The following is a 15,959-nucleotide window of genomic DNA, read 5'->3' on the forward strand; positions in this document are numbered from 1 at the left end:
CAGAAATTATTAAAAATGAGGTGCTATCATAATATAAATGGCCGACATAATTTAAATACATTTCTGTCTATTATTAGAGGCATTAATTGGGTATTTCTTTTATATTTGTGTCGTTGGCACCATAAAAGCAGTTTGCACTGGTTTGACATGTTCAATATTTACACGTCTCGCGATGACTGTGCACGGTAACGGTAACGTTTGTGTCGACCTTCGCTTCATGGTTCGCTGATGCCACCTAGTGAGGTTTAATGAGATATGCCAACAAGGCATAGTTCACCAGAAAAGTAAATTTAGTCGTCATGTGCTCACCCTCATGATTTTTTGACCCTGTATGACTTTCTTTCTTCCGGAACACAAAAAGAGATTTTAAGGCAGTCACCAGTTGCTTTCTTGTTATGAAGAAGAAGAAAAAAGAGAGAGAGAGAAAGAGAGATGACATTAAAATATCGGTTACTTAGACTGACCATCCTTGACATTCTGCTATCCATCCCTCCAAGTCTTAAAGGTTTAGAACAACATGACAGTGAGTAAATTATTTTTGGATGAACTATCCCTTTAAAGGTTTCTCTCAATGAAGTTATTGCACGTGTCCCTTTTAATTATAGTTTTAGTTCTGTTTGACTACTTGTCAAAGTGATTAATTATTACCTAATCTCTTGATTGAAGGTTTCAAGACAAGTGGGACAACATAAGATTTACTTATCATAACTCACTATAAAAAGCACATTCAGAAAACAAAAAGCTTCTCTAAACTGATAGGAGGCCATCAACAAAATAAAGCGAATGAGTAATGACTTCATATGTGAATCCCATGCAGATTTTGAAAATAGGACAGTAAAAAGGAAAAACTTAAATATTATGAAATATCATTACAATTTAAAATAACTGTTTTCTTTATTAATATATATAAAAATATATTCCGCTAATGGCAAAGCTGAATTTTCAGCATCATTACTCCATTCTTTAGTGTCACATGATCCTTCAGAAATCATACTAATATGCTGATTTGGAGCATGCTCAAAAACATTTATTATTATCGATGTTCGATCCAGTCGCATTGCTTAATATTTTGGTGGAAACCGTGATACTTTCCAAATTCTTTGATGATTAGAAAGTTCAAAAGAACAGTATTTATTTGAAATAGAATCTTTTGAAATATTATAAATGTTTTTTTTACTGTCACTTTTGATGAATTTAATGCATCCTTGGCAAATACAAGAATTCATTTATTTCAATAAAAAAGAAAGCAAATGAGCTATGACTACATATGTGAAGCCTATGAAGATTTTGAAAACAAGACATTTACTGAATAGGAAAGCAATTACAGGTAACAAGCCATCAGTTTCTGCAACAAACATTTTGAGATTTAATGATGTTAGACATCATGTTGGTAAAATGAGACCTTTATTTAGACCTCATTATCCAGCTCTGCTCCTCTCATGGGCAAGAGGGGTTTTATGCTTATAAGTATTGCTCTCTATTGCTGGTAATGTTTAATATAATTGAACAGTTTTCTTTAGGATGCACTTTGACAAGGTTTCTCTAACAATATTACAAAACCACAAACAAATGACCTTAGTCCCAAATGCCCTTAGTCATTGTTTGTGGACCCATTACATGAATGTCACTAGTCAGGTTCTTTCTGGGTAGGCAGCAACAATGGGAGAGAGGGAGGAGTGTTGTTTAATTTCGAAAGCTATATAACTACAGAACCCCAGCTACAAAGATACACCTGCTGAGTTTCCCACTCTCAACTCGCTCAACAACTGTGACCATGAAGTTAGCCGTCTTGATCTGCGTTTCTTTTCTCATGTACCTCTCTTGTAAGTATCAAAATTGCTGTTTGTTAAGGTCCATAAAATCACTGAACTGTGAATACTATGTGTTGTAAAAAATTATCTTAATTAAAACCAAATACTCATACTTAGCCAGGCTACTGTTGTTGTTTAATATACATCATTGGACACTGATGTGTCATAAGCATGTTTGAAATACCCACAGTGTTTTTTTTTAGCATATGGATGATGACTTTTAAATTGTGATTTGCTTTCCTGAAAATCCAGGTATGACAAGGTTACAGTTTACAAGATTCAATTTTATTCTTAAAAGCCATTAGTTCTTGACTATGCACTACCCAGACAGACACTTTTTGTTATATTTTGGAATGGGTCCATGTTGTAGAGATCCATGGTTTGATGAGAACTGATGACTGCATCAAAACCATTTCATGTTTGGGTGGGGAGAGAATCTGGACAGAAACAACATGATTAGAGCTGGTTTAAAGAATCTGTAATTTGAGTTGTTGTTAAGAGTTTAGATTCTCTGATTCTTTGACCTGAACCTAATCTGGAGTATTTCTGGAATATATTTCCATTTAATCTATGCAAATAAACTCAAAAACGCAGAAGGATGTTGAAATGAAAGAGATAACCACATACGTCAAGTGCCTAAGCTATTCAAGCAAAACATACAATAGGTTGAAAAGAAAGGGAAAAACTTGCTTAGCAGCTTTTTTTTAATTCTAAGCCTTGTCCGGAATTTCAGTATGGAAAACATGAGTGCACTTCCTGGTTCATTTCTCATAATAATAATGTATCTTTACTATTTTCACAGCGGCAGAACCACAGCCAAGAGAGGTAAGTTATAGTAAAACCATCATTTTAAAGTTACCAGATGTTGCTGTTAACTATTTAAAAAATTATGCTTTTGAAAGAAGTCTCTTATGGTTCACCAAGGCCGCATTTATTTGATCAAAAATACAGTAAAAAGATTAATATTGTGAAATATTACATTTTAAAATAACAGTTTTCATTTTTCTAGTTTAATATATTTTATTTGTGTGATGGTAAAGCTGAATTTTCAACATAATTACTCCAGTCTTCAGTGTTACATAATCATTCAGAAATCATTTTAATATCCTGATTTGGTGCTCAGTAACCTTTTCTTATTATCTTTTCAAAGGAACAGCATTTATTTGAAATAAAAGTCTTCAGAAACTTTATAAATGTCTTTACTGTCACTTTTAATCAATTTAATTCATCCTTACTGAATAAAATATTAATTAAAAAAAAAAATCGTATTGACCCTGAACTTTTAAACAGTAGTGTAAAATCAAGTACAGTGGAGGTAAAGTGTCATGATATGTGGTTTGAATCTCTGATATCTCAATAGGACAGCGATACTCCTGATTTTGGATGTACTCGTGAGTACAATCCAGTGTGTGGAGACGATGGTATCACTTACTCCAATGAGTGCATGCTACACTGGGAGAGCAAGTAAGTCATCTGAACATTTATGCAATGTAAATTCAACATTTTGATTAAGGCTGAGGCAGCAGATGTGAGAAATCTCAAGCCAGGCCCAGATGTCAGCTTTCAACCACTTACAAACTTGCCAAGGTTTAGTAAACAGCCATGTTTTCATTTTGAGGACAAAATATCTCTGGCAAAAACAAGCAAAAGACCTTTTTTCTTTTTTCCCCCCCAATACAGTAAACATTCTTGACAGCAGTTCAAACAGTGTGTGTGCCTCTTCTAACACATATCTTCTCTGTTTAGGCTACGTAACCAGAATGTCAATGTAAAGCACGAAGGAAAATGCAAGACCTCCTGATTTCACTGCTGTTACAGCTATGACATCCATAATGGCTTTCCATTTAGATTCTACAACAACAACCAGCATGATCTATCAAATATTAATCAGTATCATACAGTATAAGGTCATATGCTATTGGAACTTTATGAAAGATTGATTTGTCAACATGTAATGTAATGCAATAAATCATTTAAGAGCTCTATTTTATTACGAAAGTAATGATTAAAAAGTCTAGTTTCAAATAAACTACTTTCATTCTCTGAATTTCTTCCTTCCTTTACGTAATTTTTGTCGCTGTCCTTGAAATTACAGCAATAGACTTTGCATTGCACGTTGCATTTTTTTCTGTTAAAGCTAAAAAAAACTACACCTTCAGAAAGCTTAAAAAATAAACTTGGGTCAATGACATGACATACATTTTTGTTTCGACACATTAATTTATTCCAAAAAACATTCAATTCATACTATCTTAGATGAACATGTTTTTATTTTCTGAAATGAATCTCATTGTGACATTTGGGGGTTAAGTAAAAAAATATCAGGGTGATACAACTGTCTTTAGATTGTATTAGAATTATAATAAAGAAAAATCCCAATTGAAAGAAAAAACCTGATATATAAGCATGATAAATTTAGTATGTGTGTGTGTGTTTGTCAAAACTGATTTTACTTTGTTACACCACATCACATTTTTTAAAATTGGTATCAAAGTATCATCACCATATGAAACCAGCATGAGAAAGAACACTAAAACATAGTTTTCCTTGTCTTTTACACTCATACTTGTCATTGACCCATCTAGTTTTGTAAACATTATACATGGTGCAACTCCGAGCCAGACAACCAGAGAAGTTCATCATTCAAAATTCAATCATTTTATTAGTTCTTCATGTTCCAAGAAGGTAGCAGTCCCAGTTTACAGCTGTCGCATTTTAACTACCATAGAGTCCACAAGTGCCAGGATCTCCCCAAAGTAACCATCCTGCTCCCCTACGTCCTGCTCTGTGAGCACCAGTTCTTGGTATTGTTTTTGCAGTTCACTCAGAGAGGCTGTCAATGAAGGGTTCTGTTTATAATGAGCGTGACATTGAGCCATCATGGCAAGCAGAGTACGCAGAGCCTTCTCTCTCCAGTCGTGCTCAGGTGACGCTAAAAGCTCAGGCACCAGGCTGCACCACCCCTGCTCCACCAACATGGGCAGGAGGGAGACTTCAGCATATTGTCGCAAACGTTCCTGGTGAGAGGAATCTGGTATAATGTCCATTCCCACCTGTGATATCAGCTCCTACAAAGAGTATATGAATTTCAAGAATGAGCTTGATAGATATGGAAATTACATTTGTAAACCATTTCTAAATAACTACCATTCAAAAGTTTGGGGCCAGAAATATTTGTTAAAGTTTTTATCTTTTATGCTCAACAAGGCTGGATTTATTTAATCAAAAATACAGTAATATTGTGAAATATTATTATGATTTTAATATATTTTAAATTGTTATTTACTGATGTGATGGCAAAGCTGATTTTTCGGTCTTCAGTGTCACATGATTCTTAAGAAATCATTCTAAGAAATCTAATATGCTGATTTGGTATTCATGAAAGATTTCTTATTATTATGAATGTTCAAAACAGTTGTGCTGCTTAATATTTTTGTGGATGCTGTGTATTTTTGTGGTGAATCTTTGAATAGAAAGTTAAAAAGAAATAGAAATATTCTGATCTTTACTAGGGATGTAACGATACCCCCATGTCATAATTCGATACATATCACGATACTGAACTCATAATATGATATTAATGCGATACTTCGAGACATATGGTAAAAGGTTAACAAAACAATAACTGTTGATTAAAATGCTAAATTTGGTATTACATTGGGGGTGGAAATGAATAGGCTTGGACTTGGTGCTGGTAACCCAATGCACAGGATGACGGTTACACCAGAATAAAAATATTCATAAAGCTGAAAATACAGAAAAATATGAATATGCATGCACTCTGTCATTGACTAGATATATTTAAAATAACATAGGCCACTTTTTACCGGTAACACAAGACATTTGGCATTATCAGGACCCACAAATATTCTCCCATTGCATTATTATACAGTATATATATTCAAATATACATTATATTCAACATTATATATAGTAATTCAATGTAGTACTGACACTAAAACTCTGTAGACTTGAATTTTTTCCTCACAGCAATTTTCATTTTGGGTGAATTTTTTTTGTACTGTGAAATTTTTTGACAATATATACACCCCTAGTCTCTACTGTTATTTTTAATCAATTTAATGCCCCTTTTGCTGAATAAAAGTATTAATTTCTATCAAAAACAACAAAAACGTACTGACCCCAAACCTTGCATGGTAGTGTAACAAAGTTTAAACTTGTAAACAAATATGAACCTTCTCAATGATCATATCGTAGAGAACTGTGATGATTCTCACACGGAGGACCTCTGCCCCTGGGGTTTGAAACAGTTCACTAAGCACCTGCACGCCACCAAGCTTCAGAAAGTGACTTTGAGCAAACGGGAAGTGACGGAGTAGTGAGGCCACGGCAAATAACACCTGTATTAAATCAGAATGTCAAAAGTAAATGATGAATTTATAAGCATATAAATATGATAAAGACTATTTAACTATTTACTACTTTTATTAACAGCATAATACCCATGGTTTCTTGTTGGTTATACCTTTTTCTTAACTGCCATTGGTCGCTGAGTGGCTAGCAATGTCAGCAGCTTCTGTAACGCACCGCCTTCTACTGCCTCAACTTGCACTGATGGATTACTAGAAAAATGTAGATGATGATTATTACACAAAATTACGTGGGTAAAAAAGGTAAACTGTCTATTGTCAAAAGTGTAGCAATGTAATGAAGCACAGTTCACACAGAAGTCACTTTCAAACCACTCAGCTTTCTGTTGATCAACATGACTAACTTCTCTTCCAAATCTGTGTGTGGAAATCTTTCACCCTTGTGCAAAATTTCATGCATGGATTCCTACTGAAATGACTGTTTTTTGACTGTGAAAGTTCACTGAACAACATTAAATGTGACTGCACATTAAATCATGTGTAGGCAGCAATTTTGCTTGAGAGAATGCCAATTACCTTGAAACAGCAGATCCAAGCACAAACGCAGCACTCTCCTGAAGACGAATGTCTGTATTGTTCAATGCATTTATAACCAATTGCATTCCTCCCATGGACACCAAATTTTGGGCATTATCTACCTATAAGAAAAACAACAATAAGATTCCAAAAAAAAAAAAAACTTTGAGCACATTTTGTCTCATAGTCACAATTAAAGCATTACCTGGTGAACAAGGTACTCCAGTTCAAAAAGAGCTCTAACTTTTTCATCAGTTGTGCTGTTAGTATTATTGAATTGGTTTAAAAGTTTCCTCATAACTTGAACATCTGTCTCTACAAGCATGTCAAGTGCTTCCATGTCTTTTTTCAGCTCTTCGATGGGGCGAAATTGGGCCTTCACTGCATCTTCCTCCTATATCCAAACATCTTGATTAAAAAAAAACCTCAATAAGCATCAAAGGAAAATGGTTAGAAATCAACTGATATGAACATACTTGTTTTGTGTCTACAGCATCATGTATTCCTTCTTTCATTTTTTTCAGAGCCTCTTTCAGCTCCTCAGCTGTGAATGAAGGGCTGTGCATGTTCATCATCCCTTGCCTGACCACAGAGGGGGAAAAAAACTGAATAACTAACTATATGATAAAATATTTATTATAGAATACTATATTCTTCTGTTACTATACCTATTTCCATCTCTCCAGTATTTGAGACGTTCCTCTTCTCCCATCTTGACCTCTCTTTGGCCGGTCTGAAGATTCAGTCTGACATGAGAGCCTGCTGGAACTGCTTGACCTAAATTGAATAACAGATAAATATGAAATTGATCTGTTAATCATCTATTTATTTAGGACCACAACAGTCATCATGAGAATACAGCCACCTGGTTTGAGAGTTTGCCACTTGTCTGTAGGTCTAAACACCTCCAGATCTTCAGGATCCTCATTCTCTAACGGTGTTTCTTCTCCCTTGCTATGATCACCTGAACTTTCTTTGACAGACAGGGCTGTTGGAGACTGCATAGCCAAAAATTATACTGGTATTAAAGTATTACAATAAAAGAAATGATAAGATATGCAACATCCCAACAGCAGATCTCACCTTCAAGTTGTGGGCAGATATGAGATGAAGACTGAAAAGCCAAAAAGTGATTGCCACTCCAAATTTTATACTCCACTTGTTTTGCATTATAAGTCTGGACATTATCTTGGGCAAAGAAAACGCAATACGTTTTACAAAATAGCCTGGTAAACAATCACACGTCATCCATTGCCAGGAGTCCAGCCGAATCTAAATTCCATTCCTAAGCTTTACTCAATTAACTCATTATGGATTTGCAAATTCTACCGTAAACATGTCCAATTATGTTTCATTTAATCTGTTAACGTGCGGAGTCTAGCAGCTGTACCGTCCAGCAAGAAACAACTAGAAACCATGTGCATTTCCGCAGTGCATCTGAACGATATACGTGAACCAATCAGATAAAAGCAAGTCTGTTTTCAGAGTACGTCATTCTCTCTGGTCGCGGTGATTGGCAACAAGATACACATTTTCATGACGCAATCAGAGTCAGGTTAAACCCAATCTCTGACAAACGTGGTATTTTTTATTCTTTTTTTTTTTTAGTCGAAAATCAAGGTTTTGAAAATTCATAAGAGGTCATAAACGCTGCATGCACAATAATTATTTTTTAATGGAAAAAATAAATTTTTTATTTAAAATATTTTTATGTTTGACCTGACACAGGACACAATTCTAGAAATGTAATGTAAACTACCTGTTAATTACGTATATGTGGATAATAAAAATCTATAAAAACTTTTCGTTCCAAGACCACAAATTAAGCAAAAAAATAATTGATAAGGATAAACTAATGATAAACCATTTTGCACAAAGTACAACTGCAGCAGAACTTGGCTTATATACTGTTCATCAATTATGATGCCTCAAAGAGAAAAACAAAAACTGATGACCATCACAATCTGGCTCTATTTTTCCAAATGTTTATAAACCATTATAGAACATGGAAATAATGGTACACAGGAAGTTCATTACAACATGTACAGTAAGCAAGATAATGCATTAAGACTGCATTAATTCATTTTTTATTCATTAGTTAATTATATTACAGAGGTATTAATAAATGTGAAAAAATTATAAAATGTGCTACAAATCATGTGCATAGACAGGGCAAGTCAAATCAATCAATTAATGGTGTAAATTACAAACCTGCTAAAATATTTATACAATATATATGTTATGTATGTTTTTTTAACTATGACAAATGATTTTGCATTAGCCAAATTACTGTTGAGCACATTCGTTTGCCATGGTTTTTTCTGAGTTAACATGAGTGGGTTGTTGGTACTTTTTCTTCTTCCTTTCAGTTCTCCAGTTCTCCTCTTCTTCATTGTTATGATGAGTCTGATCCTCTTTCTTGCTATTGGAGTCACTTACAGGAGACCTACAGGCAAATTATTCAGTTTGTGGTGGTTGAAAATATAGATCTTAAGTGCTAAAATTCAATGTCATAGAACAACATTTTTAAGCTAACGTTATTATTGTTTACTACTGCCACAGGAGTATTTCTCTAAAAGTATTTTAGTAAAATTTTGATGTCACTGTCAACAAAGGTCTGACAGTTGAAGAGCAAAAAAGGTTAACTCTTGTATTACTCAAATACCAGGCTACATTTAACAGTCCTTAACAGTTTATCATCTTAAAGATCTCATGGCATTAAATGTTAAAATTAGTTCCTTCGAGCAACAGGATTCCTGAGAGGCAGCGGTAGAGAAGGAAGTGACGGTCGAGGAGTAAATGTTCTCATAAACCCCAGGAAGAGGAAGATGACAAAGACTGTAAAGTTGACACAACGCAGCAGAAGGGAGAAGGGCTGGCATGCAGAGGTTGGCACTGACCTGGGCGCATCAGGAATGCAGACTGGGGGATCCTCACAGATTCGAACAGACTTGCTCTCACGGGGAATGACAGAGTTGGGTTCTGTGGGTTGTGCAGACTGCAACGGGATCACAACTGGTTTCTCAATGGGATGACTCAGGGTTTTTTCCTCTGTATTTTCACACAAGCCCTTGTTTGGCTCAGTATCCATGGTTGCAGTATCCTCTTTGCTGGGTGCTGACTTTTCCTCTGGAACTGCTACAGGAAACTTCTCCCGGCGGCGTTTCTGTACTTGAGCTTTGTTCACCTCTGAATACATAACGTTACATTTATGACCAGTATATAGCACAAAGATGAATTATTACAGTAATTAACTAATAAAATGCCCAGCCACTTTTTCAGGGAAAGTATTTTTCCCATAGGGATTTTTAAAAAGTCTTCATTAAAGAGTTCTAGGCCATAAACCAAACCAACCAGCTATCAGATGAACCACAACATTACAAACCTTGATTTGAAGCAAAATATGATTTAAAAATCAGACAAAAGTACAAGACTGTACTTAAAGGGATAGTTCAAAAAAATTCTGTCATCAATTACTGGCCAATACTGAGTCAGCAATCTGACGTAGATCCTGGATGCGCTGAACGTAAACAGCGTAAGAGAATGACAGGGGAGAGACGAATTTGTTGAATAAAGTTATTTTTGTTTTGTTTTTGTGCACAAAAAGTATTCTCGTCACCTCATAACATTAAGGTTAAACCACTGTAGTCACGCTGACTATTTTAACAATGTCTTTACTACTTTTCTTGACTTTGAATGATAGTAATTATGTTGCTTTATATGGGGGATAAAAAAACCTCTTGGATTTCAAAAATATCTTACTTTGTGTTCCGAAGATGAACGAAGGTCTTACAAGTTTGAAACAACATGAGGGTGATACTTAATGACAGAAATTTCACTTTTTTGGGTGAACTAACCCTTTAAAGCTTTATATGTTATTGTTAAAAATCAATTCCCCTATGGGAAAAAAACAAATGGGATTTCTACTTTCGGAACCCCTCTGTTGCACTAAACTGGTTTCACGAGTTCACACTTATAAATAAGTCAGATAAATAAATGGTATGCGTATTTGGCGTGCTGTCCGAGGATAGGGCTCCGAGCTCGGTATTTGGCCCGAACCCTTAGTACTCCCCCCGTATTCTGGTTAGGAAGATAACCAGGCGAGTGTGAGGAGACAGGGTGGTGGAGGGATGCTGAAAACTGTTGAGGAACATAGATGAGTGGACTGTGTATTTATGATGTCCTCCACTTGCTGATTGGGTAGACATGTTGATTATTTATTGCTGACTAATGGTTGAAAGTGATCATTTGAAAGTGCTCCTCCCAAACTTTGTTAATAAAACATAATTTATGTAGAAAACTAGGGCTCAGAGAAAAAAAATTACCATTAGGTGTGTATTTCATCTTTAGTTCTTCAAGCTTGACTTGGAGCCTCATATTGTCACTATGTCTTTGTTTCAGCGCTTGCTCGGTGCCATAGAGTTTCCTCTCCAACTCCAACACTCTCTGACTTTCAGAAAGAGCCTTCATTCTTGCCATGGATAACTCATCTTTTAGTTTCTCTGCATCCTTCCTATACACATACATGTCATTTTTGCATTAAAAAGTACAAAAGTACCACTACCAGTACAAATAATTAATGAGAGAACACTTACTTTGAATTTGAAAGTTGCATTTTTAATAGGTCTGTGTAATAAGTCTCATCCATTTGCTCGCCTTCTTTAGACGGGGCAGGTGGATGCTGGTCTTTTGCAGTTGTCTGTTGGTGACAGAGTTGCTAAAAATATTCCTCAAACTGTATTATTCAATTTTAATGCTGGTTGTAATATGCTAAGCTTACCTTCTCTTTCTCCAGTTCTCTTACTTTCATCATCAGGCCTTCTATCTCATTGTTCTTGTCAGATAACATGAATTGCAATCGTTCAAGCTGGGCTGGGTCGGCCCTGTTGCCCTGGAGCTGCATAAGGGTAGCTATCTGCATCTAAAACAGCAGACACAAGGAAAACAATAATAAGGAAAACAATAAATAAAATGTAAAGCATTTCTCAAAAACCACTATTTACCTTCATGCGTTGCATATGCTGTTTGGTGAGAACATGCTGCTTTTGTAGAGACTCATGCTGTCTTTTCATGCTGTTCAGCTGCCGCTCCATCTCTGCTCTCTTGTCCTCTACCTGTGCAAATCCAAATATTTTATCACAGTACAAACAAAAAAGAAAGAAAGAAAAAAAAACAAAAAAAAAACGTTTCATTATTATGAAGAAATACAATGCCCCATTTTAACTGTTTATACTTAATTTATTAGGTTTACTACCTTATTATTATATTGTATTGATATAAAATGTTACTCAGTTGCTCTCTAAATTAAAACTTAGTGATAATTAAAGTAAGTTATGAAGAAAGTAGTAGAAGTAATTATCAATAATGTACCTCAGAAAACAAGGAATTGCCTTTGCTGTTTGGATCTTGTGCCTGCTGCAACACCTGTTCCAGCTGGATCTGAAGGTCTTGGTTGGCTTCACGAGCTTTCTACATTGAGTAGAACAAAAACTGTCAAAAATATTTCTATTTTTCCCCCCTCAATCAGTGCTGAAAATGCGCATCAGAATTCCATGTGAATACACTATATCAATATAAGAAACATTTTTCTAGAGCATTACCTACAGAACTTTATCAATATACAGTACTGTTCAAAAGTTTGGGGAAATTCATACTTTTATTTAGCAAGGATGCATTAAATGAATAAAAAGTGACAGTAAAGACTTGAACATTGTTACAAAAGATTTCAAATAAATGCTGTTCTTTCGAATGCTCAATTTATCAAAGAATCCTGAAAAAATAATAATAATGTAATGTCTGCTGAAAATTCAGCTTTGACATTTCAGAAATAAATATGAATATAGAAAAAATCTATATTAAATTGTAATAAAATTTTACTATAACATTTTTTGTATTTTGGATCAAAATAAATGCTGCCGTGGACCCCAAACTTTTGAAAGGTAGTGTAAATACATGTTTTATAAACATGTTTACTTGAAAATGTAAATTGACATACCTCTAAAGCATTATAGCAGGACACTGCCTCTTTCTCTCTCTCTTCCTTCTCTTCTGTGAGTCTCTCCAGTTGCCTCTGGAGGGTAGTGTTGGCCAATTGTAGCTGCTCTTCTTTGTATCGTGCCTCCTGAAGCTCTTGCTCCAAAGACGCCTGCAAGACAAGATCACACTTCAACACCAAGGGCACGCTGACATTGCTTATTTCTACGACATATGTCCATGTTCTTCCATTAAAAATAAAGATTAGAAAGTACTCTACCATTGCTGATTCCATATCCATCTTCTGCACTTGCAGCTCAAGTATCTCTGAGGACATTGTTTCATGTGCACGTTCTGTAAGAACACGCAGTTCTTCAGTTTTGCTGTTTAGAACTTCAGACTGCTGGTCCAGCTTGTGTTTCATCTGCTTTTCAGCAAGTTGAGCCTCCTCTAAATCTGTCTTCATTTTCTCCATCTACAAAGGCATTTTATCAGAATTATGATAAGCTGAAATTATGCTTCAACCTAAAGTTTGTAATTTCTTTGCTACTGGTTGCATCACCAAATGCAAAAATTACAACTTGAGTATTCAGATAGGTTTCCAACTGTCAAAAATGATTTAAACATAAAAAAAGACATACTTCAGCGGATGAAAAGCGGAAGGTGAATGAATCCTTCATATGGAAAAAACATAGCACTTCTAAACAAGAAAAGCATATAAGCTGACCTTATTCTTTAAGTCACTGAGCTCAAGAGCATGGTTCCTCTCCAGCAGAGTTTGTTTCTGTTCCATTTGATGTTTCTGTTGGTTTTTGACAAGCTCAAATTCTGATCGCAGACTCTCCAACATGCGGGCCTTTAACTCAACATCCCTTTCCAAAGAGTATTTCTCTTGTTCCAGAGTCTGCAATTAGAGAATAGTCAAAATTACATTTAATACATTAAATAAATCATTTACGGATCAGCTACTGTTAATCATCATATTATGGTCGATCAAATGTTGAGTCAGTACCTCAATGACATTGGACATCTCGATTCGCTGTTCCTCCAATTTGTTGTGCATATCCATTTTGTCATCCAAAAGTTGAAGTCCATACTGTCCAGCCTTCTGAAGCGCCTCTTCTCCTTCCTGCACCTTCCGTCGCAACACTTTAATCTCATCCTCTAGATCTGACATCTAAAATAAGTGTGATCATTAATGTAGAAGATTGTGTATACTTGTCTTTTATACACACAGACACGCATGTTGGGTATCCATGTTTTGTTTTTGTTTTTTTGGGGGAGGGGAATTTCCATAGACAAAATGATTTTTATACTGTACAAACTGTATATTCTATCCCCTAAACCTACCCATCACAGAGAACTTTCAGCATTTTTAGATTTTCAAAAATATCAATTACTATGATTTATAAGCTGTTTTCCTCACTAGGACCAAAAATATCCCCGCACGGTCAAGGATTTCAGATATACATTATAACCCATCTTTGTGGGGACATGTTGTCCCCGTATGTAGGGTACACCTGAACCACAAACATACACACGCGCGCGTCAGTCACCATTCACAACACTGACTGCCATTCTCTTTTAGTGTTTCATGGAAGTCAGTTCTAAAAAAAAAAAACATTAGGTGAGTATATGAAGACAGACTGATGGTGTTGGCCAACTATACAGTTAACTGTGTTAGCTCGTTACCTCGGGTTAACTATGCAAACTTCGATCAAAAACATCGCGTTGTACTCATAAGAAGTCTGTTTTCTTAATGCCACATACAACTGACAGCTACAGAACAAAGTAGATGTCTAAATGTGTTTACCTTTAGATTTAAAGTGTAGTTGGTGATAGCAATAATATATCTGAAGAATGAACTGCCCCAACCGCTTTCCTGCTCGGGAACTTTCAAACGGCTAGTTTGAATTCTGTAGCAGTCGTCAATCACATATCGCGAGAAAACGCGAGATTTCCAATCCTGCACAGAAAACGTCGTCCTCTAGTCTCTCAGTGGAGATTCTCCCCCAAACGTTTTACTACAAAGGGACAAAAAGCGAACTTTATATTTGATTTTGACATAAACCCGAAAGTAAATGTTGTATTATATCCAACTATATTATATAAAAAATTACATTTTACTTTAAAAAGTATCACTTATATTTTCTACATTTCAATACAAAAATAAAAACAAACAATAATAATAATAATAATAACAACAAAAATGCTTTAATAGCATGGTTTTACCCCTATTTTTGCCCCCCTCTTGAGATTTTTTTTTCACCTTGCTAACGTTTAAATTATTGCAGCGAGGATATGGAAAATCCACAGAAAAACAAGAATGCTGTTTTTAAGCATAAGCCTCTATAAAGACTATAAAACAGAAAACTGTTATGGTGGTTTTTAAGAAATTACAAAATAGACACACTATCGTTTAAAAATTTGAGGTTATCTTTTGAAAGAAGTCTGCATTTATATGAACAAAAATACAGTAAAACAGTAATATTGTGAAATATTATGCAATTTAAAATAACTCCTTTCTTTGATATATTTTAAATTGTAAAATGTTTATTCCGGTGATGGCAAAGCTGAATTACAGTCTTCAGTGGCACATGATCCTTCAGAAATCATTCTAATATGCTGATTTGGTGCTCAAGTAATATTTCTTATTATTATCAATTTTGAAAACAGTTTTGCTGCTTAATATAGTATATATAGAAGTTAGGTATTCAAGTTAACTAGCCATGACAACAATTATATCACATTCATAAAGAGTAAGAAAATTGTTTGACTTCAGGAAGTGTGACTGTGAAGAGAGTTACACATCAATCAACATTCATGGGGTTCCTGGGGAGGTTGTCAACAGTTTCAGATTCCTTGGCTTTCATTTTCTGAGATGGCAGACAATGTGGCCCTATTTACACCTGAAATACATTTTGGGTGAGTCGTGATCACAAGTGTTAAGCAGATTACCCAAGACAGATGTAAATGGTAAAATTTATTTGTACCGATTTGAGTATTAATCTGTTTTAATTTATGCAGGTGTAAACAGGACTCATGAGTCACACACTTATCTATTGTCAGCTCTGATTCTTCTTGTTAGGATATGCATATGAAATTAAACACTCATTCATTTCTACCTTACAATAGTGTTCTTACAGACAGCATCACTGTTTGAAGGACAATATCCTAGCCCGCATGACTTATGAGAACTACTAAAAAGATATCTGCCCTGACAGACATTCATTGCATGTTATTGCAGCCCTAGAGCCAGGGACAATAA

At 35.1% G+C, this 15,959-nt stretch overlaps 3 protein-coding genes across 5 annotated transcripts; 1 reads left to right on the plus strand and 2 right to left on the minus strand.

Annotated features, from left to right (window-relative positions):
• Positions 1–342: 342 nt before the first annotated feature.
• si:ch211-195b11.3 (uncharacterized protein LOC100334344 homolog) lies at positions 343–3,858 on the plus strand. Of its 2 annotated transcripts, none has more exons than XM_048175654.1 (4): positions 343–523; positions 2,614–2,636; positions 3,172–3,275; positions 3,558–3,858. In XM_048175654.1, the coding sequence occupies exons 1-4, from the start codon at positions 433–435 to the stop codon at positions 3,610–3,612; spliced, it is 273 nt and encodes a 90-aa protein (XP_048031611.1). In that variant the 5' UTR covers positions 343–432; the 3' UTR covers positions 3,613–3,858. The 2 variants fall into 2 exon arrangements, with proteins under 2 accessions (XP_048031611.1, XP_048031612.1); XM_048175655.1 differs by lacking the exon at positions 343–523 and adding an exon at positions 1,669–1,823.
• A 205-nt stretch (positions 3,859–4,063) lies between these two features.
• sil1 (SIL1 nucleotide exchange factor) lies at positions 4,064–8,201 on the minus strand. Its single transcript, XM_048175648.1, has 9 exons — positions 7,802–8,201; positions 7,584–7,716; positions 7,387–7,495; positions 7,195–7,300; positions 6,924–7,112; positions 6,719–6,840; positions 6,298–6,394; positions 6,008–6,172; positions 4,064–4,879 (listed from the first exon to the last, which is right to left on the minus strand). The coding sequence occupies exons 1-9, from the start codon at positions 7,964–7,966 to the stop codon at positions 4,511–4,513; spliced, it is 1,455 nt and encodes a 484-aa protein (XP_048031605.1). The 5' UTR covers positions 7,967–8,201; the 3' UTR covers positions 4,064–4,510.
• A 488-nt stretch (positions 8,202–8,689) lies between these two features.
• On the minus strand, positions 8,690–14,661 carry spdl1 (spindle apparatus coiled-coil protein 1). Of its 2 annotated transcripts, none has more exons than XM_048175646.1 (12): positions 14,505–14,661; positions 13,704–13,868; positions 13,419–13,595; positions 12,972–13,166; positions 12,714–12,863; positions 12,089–12,187; positions 11,722–11,832; positions 11,499–11,639; positions 11,314–11,417; positions 11,044–11,231; positions 9,619–9,907; positions 8,690–9,164 (listed from the first exon to the last, which is right to left on the minus strand). In XM_048175646.1, exons 2-12 carry the CDS (start codon positions 13,866–13,868, stop codon positions 9,005–9,007), a joined length of 1,779 nt encoding a protein of 592 aa, XP_048031603.1. In that variant the 5' UTR covers positions 14,505–14,661; the 3' UTR covers positions 8,690–9,004. The 2 variants fall into 2 exon arrangements, with proteins under 2 accessions (XP_048031603.1, XP_048031604.1); XM_048175647.1 differs by lacking the exon at positions 14,505–14,661 and adding an exon at positions 14,384–14,405.
• Positions 14,662–15,959: the final 1,298 nt, after the last annotated feature.

The sequence above is a fragment of the Megalobrama amblycephala genome, linkage group LG23, assembly GCF_018812025.1.
Source record: "Megalobrama amblycephala isolate DHTTF-2021 linkage group LG23, ASM1881202v1, whole genome shotgun sequence".
Taxonomy (NCBI): Eukaryota; Metazoa; Chordata; class Actinopteri; order Cypriniformes; family Xenocyprididae; genus Megalobrama; species Megalobrama amblycephala.

Coding starts and splice junctions, on each gene's coding strand:
- si:ch211-195b11.3 (XM_048175654.1), top strand. CDS start 433: ATGACATTAAAATATCGGTTACTTAGACTGACCATCCTTGACATTCTG. Junction 2,637..3,171: donor CAGAACCACAGCCAAGAGAG/GTAAGTTATAGT, acceptor ATATCTCAATAG/GACAGCGATACTCCTGATTT. Junction 3,276..3,557: donor ATGCTACACTGGGAGAGCAA/GTAAGTCATCTG, acceptor TTCTCTGTTTAG/GCTACGTAACCAGAATGTCA.
- sil1 (XM_048175648.1), bottom strand. CDS start 7,966: ATGACGTGTGATTGTTTACCAGGCTATTTTGTAAAACGTATTGCGTTT. Junction 7,717..7,801: donor TATCTGCCCACAACTTGAAG/GTGAGATCTGCT, acceptor TTGGCTATGCAG/TCTCCAACAGCCCTGTCTGT. Junction 6,395..6,718: donor CTTGGATCTGCTGTTTCAAG/GTAATTGGCATT, acceptor ACATTTTTCTAG/TAATCCATCAGTGCAAGTTG.
- spdl1 (XM_048175646.1), bottom strand. CDS start 13,868: ATGTCAGATCTAGAGGATGAGATTAAAGTGTTGCGACGGAAGGTGCAG. Junction 11,418..11,498: donor GAGAACTGGAGAAAGAGAAG/GTAAGCTTAGCA, acceptor TGTCACCAACAG/ACAACTGCAAAAGACCAGCA. Junction 9,908..11,043: donor GATGAAATACACACCTAATG/GTAATTTTTTTT, acceptor TTATGTATTCAG/AGGTGAACAAAGCTCAAGTA.